This window comes from Fukomys damarensis, unplaced genomic scaffold, assembly GCF_012274545.1.
Source record: "Fukomys damarensis isolate Sample0158 unplaced genomic scaffold, DMR_v1.0_HiC HiC_scaffold_37, whole genome shotgun sequence".
Taxonomy (NCBI): Eukaryota; Metazoa; Chordata; class Mammalia; order Rodentia; family Bathyergidae; genus Fukomys; species Fukomys damarensis.
The window spans coordinates 3,855,548-3,876,834 of record NW_022900949.1 but is presented as its reverse complement, the minus strand read 5'-3'; the positions used below and the strand labels follow the sequence as shown (position 1 = coordinate 3,876,834).

General features: G+C 45.7%; 1 protein-coding gene across 7 annotated transcripts in view; it reads left to right on the top strand.

Annotated features, from left to right (window-relative positions):
- Positions 1-21,287, top strand: part of Muc16 (mucin 16, cell surface associated) — an 81,200-nt gene that overhangs the window by 12,209 nt on the left and 47,704 nt on the right. For 4 of the 7 annotated variants that reach the window (XM_033759820.1, XM_010605701.1, XM_033759819.1 and 1 more), the window contains exons 2-15: positions 947-1,060; positions 4,499-8,887; positions 9,019-9,057; positions 9,849-9,979; positions 10,073-10,140; positions 12,587-12,759; positions 15,730-15,765; positions 15,970-16,029; positions 17,550-17,674; positions 17,772-17,839; positions 18,552-18,724; positions 19,314-19,349; positions 19,555-19,620; positions 21,044-21,168. In XM_033759820.1, the coding sequence (XP_033615711.1) occupies positions 947-1,060; positions 4,499-8,887; positions 9,019-9,057; positions 9,849-9,979; positions 10,073-10,140; positions 12,587-12,759; positions 15,730-15,765; positions 15,970-16,029; positions 17,550-17,674; positions 17,772-17,839; positions 18,552-18,724; positions 19,314-19,349; positions 19,555-19,620; positions 21,044-21,168 (5,603 nt within the window). The remainder of the gene's footprint in view (positions 1-946; positions 1,061-4,498; positions 8,888-9,018; positions 9,058-9,848; positions 9,980-10,072; positions 10,141-12,586; positions 12,760-15,729; positions 15,766-15,969; positions 16,030-17,549; positions 17,675-17,771; positions 17,840-18,551; positions 18,725-19,313; positions 19,350-19,554; positions 19,621-21,043; positions 21,169-21,287) is intronic. The other 3 variants (XM_033759821.1, XM_033759822.1, XM_033759823.1) reach the window with 3 other exon arrangements.

The window sequence follows — 21,287 nt, the reverse complement described above, 5'->3', positions numbered from 1 at the left end:
AAAAAAAAAAAAAAAAAAAAAAAAAAAAAATAGCCAAAAAAATACAAATTGCGATTGAAAAATATGGCAAATGTTTAAACTAAAATATTATTACCATAAAAATGCATTGCCATTAATCAGAATTCTCCCTCTTGCTTTGAATACACTTGTCCCATAATTCTTACCACTTTCTGAAGCAGTCCTGGAAGTCCTCTCTCATCAGTGTCTTTATTTCTGCTGTCATGGCTGCCTCCATGTTCTGAATCAACTTAAAACATTTACCTCTCACGGTCGTTTTGACTGTGGGGAAGAGCCAGAAGCCTCATGGAGCCACATTCACTGAATAAGGTGCGTGAGGACGCATCATAATATTTTTACAAGCCTGCCTTTTCATCGCACAGCACTCAGCAGCAGTATCCACCATATTTTTTAATCACACCCTATAAAACACATGAAAGAAGACTTCCAGTTCTGCTTCCAGAAGTAACAAGAATAATGGGACTACTGAGGGGGACCCATGACAATACACCTTTCACTGTGATACATTTTTTAAATGGCTGAATAGAAGGAGGGATTAAAAGGAGGAAGGACTGAAATAAATAAATACAGAAAATATGAAAGGAAGGATAAAATGAAGTAAAGATTAGAGAAAAGAGAAACTAAGAAAGGAAATAAGGGACAGAGGATGAACTGAAGAATGGTCGGTGTACAGGAAGGAAAAAAGAAGGTAGTGAAGGAAGAAAATCTGCTCAAATGCAGACGTGGATAGAAGGAAAGATGGACGCACCTATGGGTAGATGCATGGGTCTCTGGATGGATGCGGTTGTTTATAGGGAGTAGCCCTGGCTCGAGTTGCTACGGGTAGACCCAAGAGCAGAGGGTTAGTCAGAGAAGTGGACCCATGTAGACAGCACGCCCTCCTGAATGAGATGAGTTATCCTGGTTTTCTTCTCGCCCTCACTCACAGGAACCAAAAGCATCGTGGAACGCAACACACAGCTACCCAGTGAAGCCATACACAGAGGCACCATGCAGCCAATCGAGGGCCCTCTGGCACCCACAACACCTGCTAGTCCCGAAGGTAGATTTTGCTTACTTCCGAGTAATCCCATTGGTGACCTTATTTGCTGTCCCAGAGAGACAAAATTCTTACTTTCTCAGGAGAACTATCTGTGACTATCGTGAGTTTGTCTGTCTGACCTAGATATCTGCGGGTGCTACCACTTTTTACTTTAGACATAGCATGTTGCATGAGTTTAGCTCAATGTCAGATATACCAATCTAACAAATTTGACATAAGTTAGCTTAACTCTGCAAATATTTATTAATAAGTATGTGTCAGAGACCATACTATTAGCGGATGGTGCACAGATTAAAATGCTTTGGCACTCCCTCTATGGGAGCCCTGAGTCTGAGAGGAAAAATAGCAGAGGAACAAAATAACCATGATACAACTTTACAAGCATGTAATGGACACGTACTGAACTATAGAGGGAAGGTATCGCTGAGGAGGTAATGTGAGAATTGGGTTTTAAAGGTTGAATAGGAGTTTACTAGAAAGACAGAAAGAGTTGATGAAAACTTTCTGCATGGAGAGTACAATGGCATGTTAAATGATAAAGAAGAATGAGACCCAGGAATATTTGGGAATTACAAAAAAAAATTCACCTTTGCTCAAATGTGAAATGTAAGGGGATGGGTGACAGATGAAGACAAGTGTGGGCATAAAACAACATTCAGGAAACCTCCTAAGCTTTGGTGATACCTGGGTATCTTTTAACAAAAGGATAAGAAAATATGTGTTCAAACGTTTAGCAAACGTTGGCCCAGTGATTTAGTTCAGTGGTCCTGCCACCTGCTTCACAAGCATAAGGACCCGAGTTCAATCCCCAATACCTAAAAAAAAAAAAGTTTAGCAAACATATTGCTTCTTCTTAGAGGGTCATCATATGCATACATGTATTGAAGGCAACAAGAAGTCCTACTGTAAAGAAACTTGCTAGGTTTTGCCTAAGCCTTGGTCTAATACCATTATTTGACATTGTAACCTGTTCCTCTGAAAGATACCTAATGGTTTCCTTGCTCTATGCAAATATTTAAAAGTTTGGGTGTATGTAGCAAGGAGTCCTCCTTATCATGGGGCAAAATCGGGATGTTTCCCATATCCATAAATTTCCTCGGGCATTGTTTAGAGACAAAACTATTTTACCAACCCATTTTGAAGAGTTTCCCAAGATCTAGGCTTTGGACAGAGTCAACTCCCAATAAGGCAATTGGTTTTATCCTGTGGTCCAAGTACCTTACATTCTTTATTCCAAGAAGTAGGCGATGAATCAGCAATGTAGGGACAAGTGATTTCTCTTAAACTGGGGATGGTGTTAGGAGGCACTAATAGAAGAGAAGGAATCTAAGAGAAGGTGCTTTCTTGAGAAATTATAGTTGTAGGCAACAGAGTACCCATTCCTCTGAAGACTTCTGAGAAACTCTGCATCACCCTACCTGAGGGCCATGGTGGCAGGGCTAGGTATCCAGTTCCCACCGGTCACCACTGTGAACTGCGTGCTCCTGAGGGTAAGAACCCCCGGAAGTTCCAGTTTGCCCCTGAAGCAGGATGGGCAACAGCTCTCGGAGTAGAGTCGTAAAAGCTGTAGTGCACGCTTTGCATGGGGACATAACGGGCCCCTCAACTGTCGGCCACATCGAGTCACCAGAAAATGCAGCACCAGGCTTCAGGTGACGCCCGATGGTCAGGTGGCAAAATTCAAGGTGGACTGTCAACAGTATCCTTCATTTAATACAGAGCAGAGTTCCTCGACTTCTGTGTTATTGACATTTGGGGCGGGTGATTGTGGCAAGGGGGTATGCTGGGCCTTGTAGGATGTGTAGTAGCACGCCCTACATGCACACGGTTGCCTGCGACATCCGCAGATGTCTCCAGGCCTCACTAAGCCTTCCCTGGAGGCAAGCCTACCCCTGGTTCAGAACTGCTGATCTAGAAAACGCTGGCCAAGACCTGTCACTAGGACAACATTTTCTTCTCTTTCCATCCTGGCCCCACGACCCTGAAATTCAGTTAGGGAATTAATACAATGCCGTCGCTCGGAATATAGGTTTAAAACTCAGGAAGAACTACATTCGGATTTCCGCAGCAGGCAGACGTTTTGACTCGGACAGGTTACGACTGCTGAGTTCGCATCTTTCTCTCTGGCAAAATAATGAGAACAGCAGCACGTGCCATTTAGTGTTCTCGGGAGGCTCAAAGCAATGGTACGAAACGTCTTGGCAACCATTCTCCCTCGTCCTGTCCTGCCTCTTCCTACCACCCTTTTCCTCCTTTTCTTCTTTCTCGACCTTACTCTCCCTCATCATCCCCCTTCCCCTCCCCTAATCCTCCTCACCCCTTTTTTCTTCCTCTCCTTCTATCCCCGCTCTCTCCCTCCTGTCCCTCAGCTTCTGTATCCCCTCCGCCTCCCCATCCCCTACTTCCTCTCTCTTCCTGTTCTCTCTTCCCGCTTCCCCATGCCCCTCCTCCTCCCGTCCTCCTCCTCTTTCTCCCACTCTGCCTCCTCTCTTCCTTGCCTTCCTCTTCTTCACTGTTCTTTTTCCTTCTGCTCCTCTTCACCACTCCCACCAGCACCATCACTGAGTAGACGCAGTGCGTTTCAAAACATCATGGCTCCACCACGAGAGTGAAATCCCCTTCGTGGTGCCTCTTCCAATCTCTGCCAATCTACGGTAGCCTCCGTGTTCTTCGCAGAGTCGCCTCCCTCTTCCCTAGGAGCCATTTTCTGAATCCCCCATGATTAGCAGCCGTCTTTGTCCACGCTACTTTACTCTCTGTGGAAGGCTGTGTCCCGTTCACCTGACCACCTCTGGTAGTGGAACTCGGAGGCCGCCACTGTACTTAGCTACACTTTACAGATGAGAAAATACATATGTAAGACAGTTCGGCGACCTAAACAGCTGCACACTTCTGTGGTGAAAAAAGACCATGTTAGTATGGGTCTGTGTTATTCCAGAGCACAAACTCTCAAGAACACGATACAAAAACTTCCTCCTGCTGTCTGGTCAGCAGGCACACATTAATAGCCGTTACCACCCAGACTTTCAAGGACAGTACAAGACAGGTTCTGACGGTGTCATAAGGTAATAGGGCAAAGGTGGAGGCGAATTCTGATATGGATTTGAACCTGAGTTTGAGTAAGGGACCTGCCCACGGTACAGTGCGCCTGGCAAAGACAAGGGGCTGAAGGGCTGGGTAGTGCAAAGAGCAGTTGGGAACAGGGAGTAGACTAGTGTGCTCTCAAATTTAGGAGAAACTGTAGCTCAAGACTGGCAGGTAAGTAAGTTAGGAGAATACCAATCACAATCCCCCTTCCCATTCCAGGGATATCTCGGACACATCTCAGATAACTGAGACAGATTTCTCTCCCCTTCCTTGTGTGTAAAAATATATACTATAGCCAGTCTAGTAATTGTAATAATTTTGTCCAAATTGTGTGCATCCCCCAACTCCCAGGACTTTCCACAGGAGGAACTAAAAGCACAGAGACAACTGCCATGGCTCTGAAGACCACCTCCATAGCCGCAGTGACCCCTAGGGTCTCCATTTCCACCTTGAGAACACTCCTCATCCCAACATCAGCCAGCACAAGTCTAAGAGGAATGACCATTACAACCTCAACTCTTTCTCCCGGTGTTCCAGGGGTGACAACCTCACTGGCCACCCGACTTAGAGAAGATACCAGCATAACAGTTTCCAAGGAAACTCCATCTCCTTTCAGTAGAGAACCAGTGACCACTTCCTTGGTGGTCCCCAGTTCTGGGGCAGAGACCAGGCCAGCTACTCCAGCTCTGACTGCTTCCCCTGGTGAGTCAGACACAGTGGTCTCATTGATGACTCACCCGGCAGAGACAAGAATACCAGTTGCCAGAACAACCTCCAAATTTCCGCATTCTGAATCAGATACCACACTCTCAGTGGACACCAGTCCTGGGACAGAAACAAGTCCAGCCACTCCAACAACCACTGTCGCACCTGACACCCCAGGGTTCACAGCCTCATGGGTCACTACTTTTAGGACAGACGCTGCCTCAACTAAACCAGCTCTGACCCCTCCCGATGAACAAGAGAGCGCAATCTCCTTAGCTACTGATCTTGGAGCACAAGGTTCAACCACTCCAAGTCCAACTATCTCACCTGGTGTATCTGAGATGGTGACATCACTGGTTAGTAGTTCTGAGACAGACACAAGCACAAGTAGCCAAAGTCTGACTGTTTCTCCAAATCAGATGGATATCACGGCTTCAAGGGTCACCCAATCTGGAACAAAAGCCAGTTCAGCACTTCCATCTCAGACTATTTTGCCTGGTGGATCACATACAACAACCTCATGGGTTACGCATTCTATAGAGATCAGCCCTACACTTCCCAGGACAGCCCCACATTTCCCCCATAGTGAATCCAACACTACACCCAAAACAACCACCAGTCCTATGAAAGAAACCAGTTCAGCTGTTTCCACTTCCACCGTTGCACCCGGTGGAACAAATACAGTGACCTCATTGGCCACTAGTTCCAGAATAGCAACCATTACAAGTATTCCAAATCCAACTATTTCTGCCAGTACACCAGAGACCACATCCTCATTGGTTACCCATCCTGGGCCACAGACTAGTTCAGCCAGTCCAACTCTCCCTGTCTCCCCTGGTGTACCAGGGACAATGACTTCACTGGTCACTAGTTCTGTAGAAGAGAACAGCATAGTCCCAGTCCTGACTGTTTCCCCAGGGCCAACAGAGACCACAGCCTCATGGGTCACCCATCCTGAATCAGAAGCCAGTTCTGCTGCAACAGCGCTGACTGTTTCAGCGAGTGAGGCATATACAATAGCTTCACTGGTCACCAATGCAGCAGAGATTGACTCAGCTGTTCCCAAAACAACCCTCAGTTTTTCTCATCGTGAATCCAGTGCCACACCCTTAACAGCCACCAGTCCTGCGGAAGAAGCCAGTTCGTCTGTCTCAAGTTCTTCTGTCTTACCTGAGGTCTCAGGGATGATGACTTCATTGGTCACTAGATCTACAGCAGTGGCCAGTACAAGTACTCCAACTCTGGCTCTTTCTTCTTCTGGATCAACGATTACATCTTCAGGGGTCACCCATCCTGGGGCAATTTCCAGCTCAGCTGCTCCAACTCTGTCTGTTTCAACTGGTGGGCCAGATACCACAGCCTCGTCAGTCCCTCTTCTTGCGAGGACCAGCCGAACAATTCCCAGGACAACTCCCATTTTTTTCCATACTGAATCCAATACCATACCTATAACAGCCACCGGGCTTGGGGAAGAAGCCACTTCAGCTGTCTCAACTTCCGGTGTGGGGTTGCTGACTTCACTGGTCACTAGTTCTGGAACAGAGTCCACTATGTTTCCCACTTTCACTGTTCTCCCAGGCCAACAACAGACCACAGACTCACGGGTAACCCATCCTAGATCAGAAGCCAGTTCTTTTGTCCCAACTTTGTCTGTCTCTCCGGGTGAGCCAGATACAACTTTCTCCTTGGTCACCCACCCTGCAGAGACCAGCTCTACTGTTTTCACAAAAAGCCTGAGTTCTTCCCCTAGTGAAACACACTCCACAACCCCAACAATCATCATTCCTGGGACAGGATCTACTTCAGCTGTTTCAAGTGCAACTATCTCATCTGGTGTTCCAGAGACGGTGACTTCACAGGTCCCTACTTCTGGAATAGATGCCAACACAACTAAACCAACTCTGACTCCTTCTCCTTGTGAACCAGCAGTCACCACCACGTTGGTCACCTCTGCTGGGACACAGACAAGTTCAGCCATTCCAACACCAGCTGTCTCAGCTGGCAGATTAGAGACGACCTCACCAGCCACTAGCTCTGAGACAGAGAAAAGTGCAACTACTCCAATTCTCACTGTTTCCCCAAAACAACTGGATACAACAGCCTCGTGGGTGACCTATCCTGGGTCAGTTGCAAGTTCAGCTTTTCCAACTCTGTCCACTTCCGCTGGTGAGCCAGATACAACAGCCTCATGGGTCACTCATCCTGAAGCAGCCAGCCTACCTGTTTCCAGGACAATCCCCTATTTTCCCCATAGTGTACCAGACACCACACCCTCAAAGACTACCAGCCCTGGGGCAGGAGCCAGTTCAGCTGTCCCAACTTCTACCATTTCACCTGAGGTACCACGGGTGGTGACCTCACTGGTCACGAGTTCTAGGACTATAATCAGCACAAGTACTTCAGCTGTGGCTCATTCTCCTGGTGAACCAGAGACCACAGCCTTATTGGTCACTCATCCCGGACCACGTTCATCCCTTCCACCTGTAGCTGCTTCCTCTAGTGTACCAGGGAGCGTGACCACATTAGTCACTAGTTCCGGGACAGAGACAAGTATGACTTATCCAAAGTTGACTGATTACTCACAAGAACCAAAGACTAAAGCCTCATGGGTCACCCATCCTGGGTCAGAAGCCAGTCCAACTGTTCCAACTCTGACTGTTTTGCATGGTGAGCGAGATACAACTATTTCCTTGGTCACTTATTCTGCAGAGACGAGGACACCTGTTTCCAGAACAGCCCCAGAGTCTCCCCAGAGTGAATCACACTTCATATCCTCAATGGCTACCAGCCCTGGGGCAAAACCCAGTTCACCTGTTTCAACTACAATTATCTCACCTGGCACACCACGGGTTACTAACTCTGGGACACACACAGGTGTGGCTACTTCAACTGCGACCCTTTCTCCTAGCGAAACAAAGACCACAGCTTCTGCAGTCACCTATCCTAGGGCACAGAGCAGTCCTGCTGTTCTGACTCTCACTGTTTTCTCTGGTGGACCAGCTACAACCTCATCCATCACTCATTCTTCAGAAACCATTACACCTGCTTCCAGAACAAACTCCAGTTTTTCCCATGGTGGATCAAACACCACACCCTCAATGGCCAGCAGTCCTAGAGCAGAATCCAGTTTGCCTGTGCCAACAATGACTCTCTCACGTGGGGAACCAGGTGTGATAACCTCTCAGGTCACTACTGGGCCACTAACCGGTACAACTATTCCAACTTTGACTATATCTCCTAGTGAAACAGAAACCACGGCCTTGATAACCACCCACTCCAGTGCAGAGACAAGTACAAATTTTCCTGTTTCAACCATCTTTCCTCCTGAATTGGAGACCACAGCCTCACTGTCCATCAGACCTGAGGTAGAGATTAGCACAGCTCTTTCAAGTCAGACTGCTTCCCCTGGTGAACCAGAGACAGAAACTTCTCTCTTCACCTCTCCTGTGACCGAGATGGGTAGAGTTGATCTAGGTCCAACAGCTTCACCTGGTATTCCTGTGGAAACGGCCTCATTGTCTGCTCATCCTGGGACAGAGACCAGCGCGAGGACTCCAACTGCAACCCTTTTCTCCGGTCGAACAGAGGCCACCAGTGTAGGGGTCACCAGCCCTTCACCAGAGGCCAGCACGGGCATTCCAACTCTCACTGCCTCCCCCAGTATCCCTTGGCTTTCCAGTGCCCCTACAGCAACAGGTGAGCCTAAGACCATAACTTCTGGGAGCACAGAAACCTCACCACCTGCAACTTCATCCAGACTCCCAGATTCTTCCAAAACTGTTGCAGGCCCCACTATGACCTTGATAACATCGGAGTCCCCAATACTACCTACAACCAGTCATGGAGGAGTAAGTCCAACCATTACACTGAAAACTACAACTGTGGAGACCACTCATCTAACTGCCACAGGTTCAAGTCCCGCCACAGGTGAGATCACAACTACCTTCAGTACTACAATAGCTGCAAGTCCCTTTGCCTCAGAGACCACACCTGCGATGTATACTTTGGCTTCTGAGACTGTGACTTCAGGAACAAGTAAGAATAACTGTTTTGGGGTGTGTGTGTGTGTGTGTGTGTGTGTGTGTGTGTGTGTGTGTGCTGCAAAATATGACATTTAAGCATTGTAGGTGTACCATTTAGCAGTTTCATTTTTACATTTTCTCTAGGATCCCCCACACCCATGACCCCTATGCCCAGCTCTACAGGTAAGAATCTGACCTCTAGACCCCATGAAACTTCAACTCCTTTTCAGAAGCTGATGGATTCTCACATGATCTGGACCTAATGTCCACCCAGCCTCAGCCTTAGCCTGCCCACTCTTGCCCTTGCTCCCTCCTCCCTAGCCACACTCAGCTCATTTCTGCTGCTCTATGGTCCATTCTTCCATCACCACAGCCATGACACTTGCTGTTCCTGGATTTCAGTTGCTTCCGGCTCTTTCTGGTCCTGCAAAGCTCAGCTCAGCATGTCTTTGTTCAGATCACTTTCCATAAAGTAGCATTTTCCCCATACACAAGTTTCCCAAGCAGAGAGTCTCTATTTTCTCTATGCTTATTTCCTTCAGGGTAGTGATTACCACTTGGACTTCTCAACTGCTCAAAGCCTGAGAAGTAAAGCTTTTGGTTCCTCCTCTTCATTTTTCACTTTTGTGGTGCTAGGAGGCAAAGCCAGGACCTTGTGCATGCTAGCTGAGCTCTCTCCCACCAGCCCCTTGGCTTCTCCTGTTAACAATGGGATATCTACACCAGTCTTTGGCCATTCTGGGATGAGGAGCAAGGTTTGCTTTTGAGCTAAAGTTACACATCTACTGTGCAGGTCTTTCCCCTTCCTCTGATTGGCTGAAGGGTGGTCCAAATGGGATATACTAGTCTTCACTTACTGGACCCTGTGACCATGATTACGGTGTTAATCTCAGTCCCACCTCTTGCTCAGGACCAAAATGATGGGCTCTCCCAATGATGGGTTCTCTCTCATTCTATCTCCCCTCTCTCTCTAGCTGTAGGATTCAGGCCGGTCCTGGTGCCTTTCACACTCAACTTCACAATCACCAACCTGCATTACACTCCAGACATGGGCCACCCTGGCTCCTTGAACTTCAACTTCACGGAGAAGGTCTTGAACCACCTGGTAAGAGCCCACCAGTGCCTACCCTGCCCCACCCTGTCCTTGCTCCACCCAATCCCCTTGACTTTCCCCACTTATCTCGTGCTTTCCTCCCAGCTCGAGCCCTTGTTCAAGAACACCAGCATCGGCACTGGCTACTCGGGCTGTAGATTGACCTTGCTCAGGTGAGGCTTCCTTTCCTTACCTTGTGAAGGACTGTGCTGTCTCGGGGAAGCTCACCTGAAGGAGAGGACCTATGTGAGGCGCCTAAGTGGCACAGATCATAAACGACTAGGACTTTCCAGGAATCCAGACATGGAAGGTACTGTCCTACGCTGACAGTACTAGACAGGGATTCCTGAGAAAGGTGACTATCAGTGATCTTTACTTGATAAGCAGAAGTGTGAAGCATTCAGGCTCACTGATCAAAAGGGCAACATTAGCTCAGCAAGCAAACACGGAATGAAGCACCTCAGGTCACCTCCTGTATGAGTGTGAAGGACACTAACGGAATTGGCCGCGACACATCCCCTCAATAGTGCCACCACGTAGAGAGGACAGCAGGGCCAGTGTGACCATTAGACTACAAGGGACCCAGAGGGTGGATTTTAGCTCACTCTGAGGAAGCTGGGTGGAGGGTCTCTGCAGAAGATGACAGCTGAGGCAGTTCTGATAGTTGGGCGTACACTGGCCTGAGAGAAGATGGGCGAAGATATTATTTCAAGGCATGGCCTGTCAGGCATAATGGAGCATGTGAGAAATAGCCCAGTACAGGAGAAAAGGTCTGCGAAATTGGAGAGTAGAGAGGGAGAAAATAGAAAATGAATGAATTAGAAACAAAGAAAGGAAGGGAGGCAGGGAGGGAGGAAAGAGGGTAGGAATGAAGGAAGAAGGGAGGAAAGTAGAAAAGAAGGAAGAGGGAAGGGAAGTGAGGAGGAAATAGTAAGAAAGAAAGAAAAGGGGGCAGGAAGGGAAGTAGATTGGTTGATTAGAGGACTGGCTGAGTGGATGGCTCAGATCATAACAGCAAGAGCAGAGGGTGAATCACAGTATTATTGAATCCGTCAAGAGTTCATGCTGGAGTTGAGCCTGAAGGAGTTTTCACAATATTTTACACAGCAACCGGATTAAGCATGAGGGGTCTTTAGTGTCAAATGCACGAAGTCACATCCTGCTTCTGTCACCTGCTGTAAGATGTTTAATGTCTACATGACTTAGTTTTCCCAATTGGAAAATGAGAATGACTATGGCTAATGCTGCTCTGTATACTTGAAATTTAGCTAAGTGAGTGGATATTAAGTGTTCTCAGCACACACACGGCAGAAAAAACTATGCGAGGTGACGGATACGTTAATAGCATGACTGTGAGTTATCAATTACATTTTTTAAACTTATTTATTTTATTAGTACATGTTGGCCATGCATACTCATCACTTTTATCCTGAGGAATCTGTACCTATACATTATATATATAAATATATAGATAGGTAGATATAGATATATGCATACATAACATATATACATATATATACATAATATATATATAAATTATTTTCCCATATCTCTCTCCTTCTTTCAACCCTTCACCCTTCCCATTTACAAAAACTCTGTTTCCATTTTTTCTTCAACTCTATAGGCAATCATTTTAGAATATGTATATATATATATATATGTATATATAATACATATATAAATCAAATCATATTTCAATAAAGGTGTAAATTAAAAATAAAATGGGAATCACATTAGCATCTGCTTCAGAGCTGTTCAAAGGATAAAGTGAGACAACAAATATAAAATGTGCACCTGGTAGACATTCCATAAATATTAACATCTGTGGGTAGGCGACTCATAAATACTAACACCTGGTATTTCATAAATATTAGTCATACTTATTCAAACTGGGGGGGGAACCATGGTGTTGTTGGAAATGCAGCCCCAACGCGATGAGATTTATATGAAGTAGAGCGTTCACAAATGTAAGCAGGGATGGTTAAAATGATGGTGCACAGACGTTGGATAGACCACAGGAAGACAGACTGGGCCTGGACAACCTTGGCCATGAAGAGAGAGAGGAAGGTCCAGGAGACTCCGTGATGTCTGGTTCCCATCCTGGCATGGAATCATGGGGAGAAGAAAAGCTTTGGTAATGGTGTGGATAGTAAGCTTGACTTGAGATACATGGGACCCACGGGGTCTCAAGGACATCCCTGAGGCTTTTGGTTACACGAGACAGAGCTCTGGAGTATCATCTCATTCAGAGTGACACCGGGCCTCGTGACAACAGAGCTGGTGTTTGATGCAATGAAAATGAACCAAACGACCCCAGAAGAATGGGGACAAGAACAGTGAAGTTGATTCAGGTTGAGGCTCTGGAGATCAATTTTATTACAGAGTAGAGCAGACCTCGATAAAGAAAACTCAGAGGAGAATATGATGGAGAAAACAGACAATACACAAAATACAAGATAGAATAAAACCATCACTTCTTGGCCTTGTGGCTAAGACCAAGTGAGATAGAATAAAAACAAATGGTACCAGTTTGAAGGTGTGTATAATTCTCTCCTCTCTCTCTCTCTCTCTCTCTCTCTCTCTCTCTCTCTCTCTCTCTCGATGTCCCCGTCACTCCAGGAACGAGAACAATGAGACAGCCACTGGGGTGGATGCAGTCTGCACCTACCAACCTCACCCCATGGGCCCAGCTCTAGACAGAGAACAACTGTACCAGCATCTGAGCCAGCTGACCCATGGTGTCACCAGGCTGGGCTCCTATGCCCTAGACAGAGACAGCCTCTATGTCAACGGTGAGGGTCCCTGCTGCATCTGGAGTCTCCTACAATCTCAGATCTCTCTATGCCAGTAGTTCTCAAGTGGGGATAATTTTGCATCACAGGGGACGTTTGGCAATGTCTGGAGATATTTTCGTGTCATGACTAGCATGGTGCTAATGGCTCCTATCTTGTAGAGGCCAGGATGCTGCTAGACATCCCACTAAGTGCAAGCCAGCCATAAAGAATTAACTAGTTCAAAATGTCAGCGGTGGCAGAGTTGAAAAATTTCTGCACACAAACTTGTAGTTTGGGCGCAGTCTCTTTAGGGAGTCATTTTTTAATGCTTAACTCACCAAAGGAGCTGATATCTTTTCCTCCTTTTGGGATGAAGTGATTGCTCCTCACCTGTATTTCCTTCTGCTTCCCATAAGAGCCTGTCTTAAACATGCAGATCTTTGGGGGGAGAATGGACTGGTGGTGGGCCCTGATGAAGTGTTCCTCAATGTTTTGGGGGTGCTCAATCCACCTTCCTTCCACTCTTTTTTCGTTGCTATGACAACTTAAGGGAAATTCTTAGTTCCACGGGCCACCTGGAACTACACTGATTTTGTGAAACATTATCACCTTTAGTAAACACACTTCGAATAGCAACTGTGGACACATCATTTACAGCACTCATAGCAATACTGACACAAAGAATAGCAACTTATATTTATTGAAAGATTCCTGTGCAAGGAATTGTGATACAAACTTTATTTGTGTTATCTCATGTTAATCTCATCCAATTCTCTGTGGGTTGACAGATATATATATCTAGATATTTTTTTTAACCTAGAACCCTCATGAATTCAGGGAATATCTCAGCTGTGGCCAAGACGTGCTGCGGCCATGAATTAAGTTCCCCAGAGACCAGAGAAAATACCTAGAGATGGCTTGTGAGAGATAAGGTTTATTAAAATATCATCAGGTAATGAAAAGAGCCTTTCTAGCAGAAAAGGATAGAGCCCAGTGGTCTTGGGCTAGATAAGAAAGTTACTAGAAGGTATTTGAAATATCCAGTGGCCACAGGCTGGACTATTAATCAGCACAATGTCGTCGGAGGGTAGTGAACCAGACAGGAATCCACCAGTGTGGTGGCAGCAGGCAGACAAGGAAATCTCCAGAGGGAACTCTAAGTGTCCAGTGCTGGCTGGCTGAATGGCAGCACTGCAAGTTACTCCACTGCCCACCCAGCTACAGCAAAAAGGGTGCATTTACGGTGTGAATTACATAGCAGTGACATCATGACCTTGCTTTTCCCAGCGTATAACCAGCACTTCAAAGAACAGCTGACTTAGCATTCAGGCAAGATGGCAGTTTCTACGGATAACACTAGTTTACCCGGTTCCCAGTATCCCTCGGGTAATTCCAATCTGGATATCCTAGTCCTTGTCCACTTACAATGTCTCTTTGGCTTGGCAGGAGTTTGGGGAACACAGAAGAGGGTGTTTCAGTGACATGTTGCCAAGGGCCTTAGTTTTTCTCAGGGACAATACAGGGAGAGTCACTGGCCTGGGATCGTCCCGATGTAACACATGGCAGAATGAAAACTCACCCCAAAGGTTGGAGACTTACCGAAGTCCCAGACTCCTGACCACAAGTCAACACTGCTGATTGTACAAACAGAGCAAGCCCAAGCTACCGGGACAGGCCGGGGCAGTAAAGGGCCCACAACATCCTGACCCAATGCAGGAATATTTATTTTTCTTCTACATCTACTTGGATATTTCTGTTATATCTGGTTTGAAGTTTGTATTTTACTATGATTGTCTAGAGGACATCCTGTTCTGTGTCCATAAAAGATGTTCTCCAAAATCGGAGCTCATTTAGAGCAGGGGTAAACGGAGCGGATCTCTTGAAATGACGGATTTGTTTTGTGTGATGCTCAAAGTGCTATGGAATCCCTCTAGATTTTAGTGGTGCCATTGCAGAATATAATGAAACACCACTGGGATCGTTCTGGTAACACAGTGAGATAGCTTGGGAGTAACCCCAGTAAATTATAGGGTTCCTCTAGGGCCAGTATTTATTTTCATCTCTCCATGCAGATCAGAAGAAATGATGTCAATAAACTGGAAAGAAAAGAAACTCGTGAAAAATGCTGTTTTCCCTAATTCCTTTTAGGTTCCCATTGTAATCACATCCAACCCCTAGAGCTCTCTTCTTACATTATCCCATCCCTTTGCTCGAATTTCCCCTAACATCCCAAGCATTCTTTTCTCCCGTCTCTCTGTACTTCCACCTCCCTGTGCCCCACTGTCAGCCTGCCACAATTCTGTCAGTTCTGCATCACAGGAAAGAAAAAAAAAACAGAAATTTGAGGAGGCGGGGGGATGGGATACAAGAAAATAAAATTTATTAAATTTTTTTTTAAAAAAAAAGAAAAACCAGAAACGGAACTAAAGAGAAATTATACTGTCATAATATTTTGTGAAGGAAAGTAATGGAGATAACAAAGACAGGATGAAATTACCTTGACAGACAGAGAGACTATAAAGGCATCGATCATGCACTCTCATTCATAAATGAGTGTGTTTTACCCTTGTAGCCTGGGAAGTGTTATTGCTGGTGGAGAGTGTGTCCCTCTTGGTCAACGCAGGAAACTCTTCTTGCATCGTATTGGTAAAAATGATGATGATGATGATGGTTTGTCACTGCTATCAAGAGACGAGACAGAAGGGCTGGGAATTTAGCTCAGTGGTTCCGCTGCCTGCCTAGCAAGTGCAGGGACCCAAGTTCGATCCTCTGTACTAGAAAAAAAAAAAAAAAAAAAAAAAAAAAAAAAAAAAAAAAAAAAAAAAAAAGATGAGACACATGAGGGAACAAGTAAAATGTAGCTTTATTGTTTATCCATGAATCTCGCGAAGTTTCGTGACGACTTCCATCCTAGGTCTACCATCTTCTCTTCCCTTTACTCTCACCTTCCTTAACAGATCTTCCTGGCTTTTTCCTCCCCACCTGCAGGTTATAACCGCCAGTACTGGACCCCTACTATCAGCGGTGAGTACCCCCAGAAACCTTGTTCCCCAGAGTTCTATTCTCTGAACAAACACCGACACTGTCTCCTTTCTATGTACCTCAGAGCACCTCCGTAATACATCCAAGATCTTGGTTTGAGTCAAGATAGAGCCCAAATTAACAGCATTCGCCTTACATTCTTCTAGGGTGGGGCCCAGTCATTCTTCCCATGTTCTTTTCCCTCAGGTCCAGTGACCAGCACATTAGCTCCAGGACTTTTGACATCCTCCATCCCCAGCTCCACAGGTAGGAACATTCTCTAGGGGGCTAAGAAACTTCAGTGTTACCTGGTCTGGTCCTCACTCACAACACAGCTTAGCCTGTTTTGCTCTTTCCTCCACTGTCTTACCTTCGGTCACCCCCAGCACTTGGTTATACTTCCAGCACTTTGACCTCTGTCCAACCTCAGGACCCTTGCACTTGCTATCTTTGAAAACCAGCTATCCCTGGTACCTTCTCATTAACCAAACATAGCTCAAGAATCACTGTCTCTGGATCACCTCTTATGAAAAAGTACTGTACCTGCATTCACACCTGGACCATAGGTTTTGTCTGTCATATCACCTTGATAACTTTCCTATATGGAATTTACTTCTATTTGGTTTATTCAGTTTTCATGTATTTTCCCCTTAGGAACTGAGCACCTCATTCAGCACTCACTGCAGATTCACTGAGTGAGCCAATGAATGAGCAAAGCCATCACTGTAACTGTACACCCTCATAGATTCCACTGAACATCAGGAAAGCACTGATGATCTCAGCCATGAAATTGATTCTTGCTCTGTTTCCTCATGTTTCCCAGATGTGGATCTAAGGGCTCCTGAGGTCCCAAGAACCTGCCTCAGTACCCTGATCTATGCTGTCTGCCCAAATGCCTAACTCTGGGCCAACCCCTAAGCTTATGTCACAGGGGAGACAAAGATACGGCACAGTGATGTTGTCTATTTAACTAAAACTTAAATATATTTCTTTCTGTGCACCTGTGTTTACAGTAGCATTATTCACAATAGCCCGGAGGTAAAAACAACCCAAATGTGCACTGACACGAATAGATTATTCTGTATCCCTAAAGGAAAGAAATTATGGTACATTTTATAGCATGGACGAACTCTGAGGACAGCATGTTAGCGGAAATTAGATAGCGACACAAGAAAAATGATAAAAACTGTATGATTCCCTTCATAGGAAGTATCGTGAGTAGTCAAACTCTCCTTAACAGAAAATACAGTGGCAGTTACTAGAGGGTAGGGATGAAGGAAACTGGGACACATGGGCTTCAACTGTGCAAGGTGGAAATGTTCTGGACATCAGCTTCACACGTGAATATACTTAATGCTACAGAACTGTACACCTACAAGTGGTCAAGGTGTAAGTTTCACATAATGCATATTTTACCACAATTTAAAACATTACAAAACCAATAACATATGTAGTTGACATCTTTCGTGGCTGTTATGTAACCCTCAAAATGATGGAAATTCTGACCCATGATGCTCGTGGTCACCCTTCTGAATGATATAAGCTGGTCATAGCTTATTTACTTATATGATTCTACTCATAGTAGGTATATAGAGTAGACAACCTCACAAAGTACGGTGATGGTCACTAGTGGCTGGGGAGGGGAAGGGAAAATGGAAACTACTGTTTAACAATAGAGATTAAAAAAACCTTCTAGATATTTATTGTACAACAAATTAATACAATCTGCCCTTTGACTACAGGTATAGAGCTCATAATGAACTTCCCTCCTGTCTTTCCTACTGTAGGTGCAAATCTTCCTCTGGTAACCTTCACCCTCAACTTCACTATCACCAACCTGTATCATGAGAAGGACATGGAGCACCCAGGATCTGAGCTATTCAACACCACAGAGAGGATCTTGAATCGCCTGGTAAGAATTCTCCAATGCCTACCTTATCCCAGCTCAATTTTGTCCTTACTCCTTTGGTACACTGGCTCACTGTGCTCTCTCTCTCTTTCATCCTCAGCTGAAATCTTTGTTCCAGAGGAGCAGTATCGGGCCCCTTTATTCTGGCTGCAGGCTGATTCTGCTGAGGTGAGCACTCCAGAGTGACCTGTAGGTCATGTGCTATGTGAGAGATGACTACCGTGCATCCACCATCCCAGGGACAACTGACCACCAGCCCCCATGCTGTCTCCTTCCTTCCAAGACTGGAAAATGCAAATAATTCTTTCCTTCCATGGAAATAAGTGTGCATGTTTTTATTGAGCACATATGTGTGGAGAGGCTGTTGGGTCCTTACTATTGCCTCATTTCACAGATGAAGAAAATAAACCACAGAGAGGTTGAGAAACCTACCCAGAGTAACAGAACTGGCACTTTAAAAGTCACCATTGTCTTCCTTCACACTGGCAAATTCCTAGATTCATTTCTTCGAACCCCTTCACTATGCTTCTGGTGCCAGGGTGTATGATGTCTTATAACGTCAAAGTTTACCACACGGGCTGGAGATGTAGCTCAGTGGTAGTAGAGTGATTGCCTAGCACGTGCCAGGCCCTGGGGTTGATCCCTAGTACTGCAAAAATAAAGATAAAAAATAAAATTTAGCATAAATATTGACACTTGTTGATCCCTTTTTTTGTTCAGTGACTGTGGCCGTCCTATTTCTTTCCAGCCCAATTCTAGCATCAAGGCCATTTGATTACCACCAGTCTTCCTGCTTTCTTTGTCCCCTCTCTCAGTGGGGCTTCTCAGGGGCATAGCTTAGAGTCTCCAACTCCCCATCCCTATGTCCCTCCCTACCCAGGCCTGAGAAAGACAAAACAGCCACTGGAGTGGATGCTGTCTGCACTTACCATCCTGATCCCATGGGCCGCGAGCTGGACAGGAAGAAGCTGTACTGGGAGCTGAACCATGAGACCCACAGTGTCACTGAGCTGGGCTCCTACGCCCTAGACAAGGACAGTCTCTACGTCAATGGTGAGAAACCTTTCAGTAACCATGACCCGAAGCTGAGAATCTACCCCCAAGAAGAGGTGTGGGCTCTTCAGCCTGCCCACACCCCAATCCTAGGTATTATCTTCCACCTGGTTGCTCTCCTTGGATGACTAAGGACACCTGTAAGGCTTCCAGTTTGCAGGTCCTTTGTATCTCTGCATTCCTGGGCTGTGATTTGTACATTTGTCTGAGCCTTTCTCCAGACACGTGGAAGAGGAAATCCCTGAGGCTGAAGTCAATGTGTATTCAAGAGTCCGACCAATCATATTTGTACTCCTCTATGCCTCACAACCCACTCCAGCCCTTTAAAAGCATAGTTTGCACATTCATGTGCTAGAAATTTGTGCATGTTTATCTCCTCAAATAAATTGTAAGCCCACAAAGACAGGAATTGAACCTTCAGGCAGTCTGCCTGTAGGAACAAAATGCATCATAAGTGTTCCTACATCAAAAATGTCCAACTGTGTGGACTTGAAGTCTTAGGTGGAGGTGGGGGCTGATGTTTCTCAGCCTGTGTCTTGGACATGTTTCCCGTGATTTATCCCAATTGTGCCTTCTTTTCTCATTGCAGGTTATACCTTTCAAGCTTCTCCTCCCACTCCTAGCAGTGAGTATTTACACCTCTGGTGATCACGCGTTCACCAAATCCCTTGTAAACAGCAGCTGAGTCCCTGGGGAGAAAAGAAAGCAAGGGGCCATTTTGTCCCACCACCCCCTATACACTCAGTAGCCCACGGTGGACAGAGAAGATTCTCATGGTAGTGACCATGTCCAGACTCTACCCTTGCTCACTCTATTCTGTTCGTCCTTAGCTGCTGTGACCTCTACCCTCTTACCATGGACTTCCTCAGTGCAAGGCCACTTCACCACCTCCACAGGTAGATGAATTCTTTCTCCTTCTGGGATGTCAACCTACCCAGCGTTAAAGAGCATACCTGGGAGATGTTGAGAAAAGGTGGCCTGAGGGAGCCTGAAAATGTCATGGGCACCTCCTGCCGTGCTCTGAAATCTCAAGAATACAGGCTGTTGTCTTCATTTCTCCAGCTGTGTTGGAGAACCATGGGCAGTTTACTTACCTCCTCTCTGTAGCCTACTTTGCTTACCTGCCAAACAAGGCGATTTATATCTCATAAATTTGTTTTGAACATCAAATGAAAAATAGTCGTGTGCCACATAATATTTTTATCCAGGACGATCACACATGTGATGGTGACCCCATAAGGTTATGACTTGGCAACACTGTCTCAGCTTGCCGAAGTGCCCTCTGTAGTACTGCCACACTGATGAAATCATCTCACCATACATTTCTCATAACATAGCCCATCTCTAAATGATGCTAACTGTATATTTAAGAATTTAGTACAGTAACTACCAGGGAATTCAATTCAACCAATATTTATTGCTAATCTATTCAGTACTAGGCATAGAGGATTAGATGTTTAGTAAGTCAGATGTAGTCCTTCACCAATCAGCCTGAAATGGAAGATACAATCACAATTGATAATTGTAATGCTAACAAAAGAATGCCAGAATATTCAGCACTACTATATCCTTTTGTGGTACCGGCAATCGAACTCAGGTCCTTGCGTTTGTGAGGCAGGTGGTGGAGCCACTGGGCTAAATCCCCAGCCCTGTACTATATCCTTTTTGAAGTTTTCATTTTGAATGGATAGTTATAGATTCAGGAGACACTGAACAAATAATACAGAGTTCCCCTATATTCTACACTCAGTTTCCTCCCCGTAGGTACATTTAGTAAGATATCAAAATTAGGAAATCAATATTCTTAGAATCTGTGAGACCTCATCAAATTTCACATGCGGATATGTGTGTGTCTGTATGCATTTGTGGTTCGACACCCTTTTATCGCGTGGGCAGATTCCCTCTAACTACCACCACCACAATCAAGATACAAAACTACTCCAAACCCAGCTCGAGCTCTGACAGCCATTAGTCTGTTCTCCAGCTCAGTAATTTGACTTTGAAAACATTACACAAATGGAAACATACAAACCCTATAACTTTGGGATTGGCTTTTTCCCCCCACGCATCGTCACAGGGCTTCAGAGATGTGCTACCTCTTTTAACAATCATGTAACCGTCACGACTGCCCTGTAAAGTATGATCCTCACCCTTTTAAAGTGGAGAAAACTGAGGTACAGTCAAAGTAATACATCCATGGCCATACAGCTGGGGAAAGGAAAGAGAGAATTTGAAACCAGATCTGACTCATTAATGTGATTCTAACCATGGTAATCCCATCGGTGAATTCTGGTCTCCTTTTCTTCCCCCTGGCTGCAGGAGAGGCCCCTTTTCTGATGCACTTCACCCTCAACTTCACCATCACCAACCTGGAATTCAAGGAGAACGTGGAGCACCCCAGCTCCAAGAGTTTCAACAGCACCGAAACAATCCTACGGAAACTGGTGAGGGCCCCGCCCACTGCACCTAAGCCACGCCCATCCCACTTTGGTGCCTCCCACAGGTTTCAGGCCTTGCCCTCTGCACTCAGGCTGGTGCTGGCCCCACCCACCCCACCCCCACC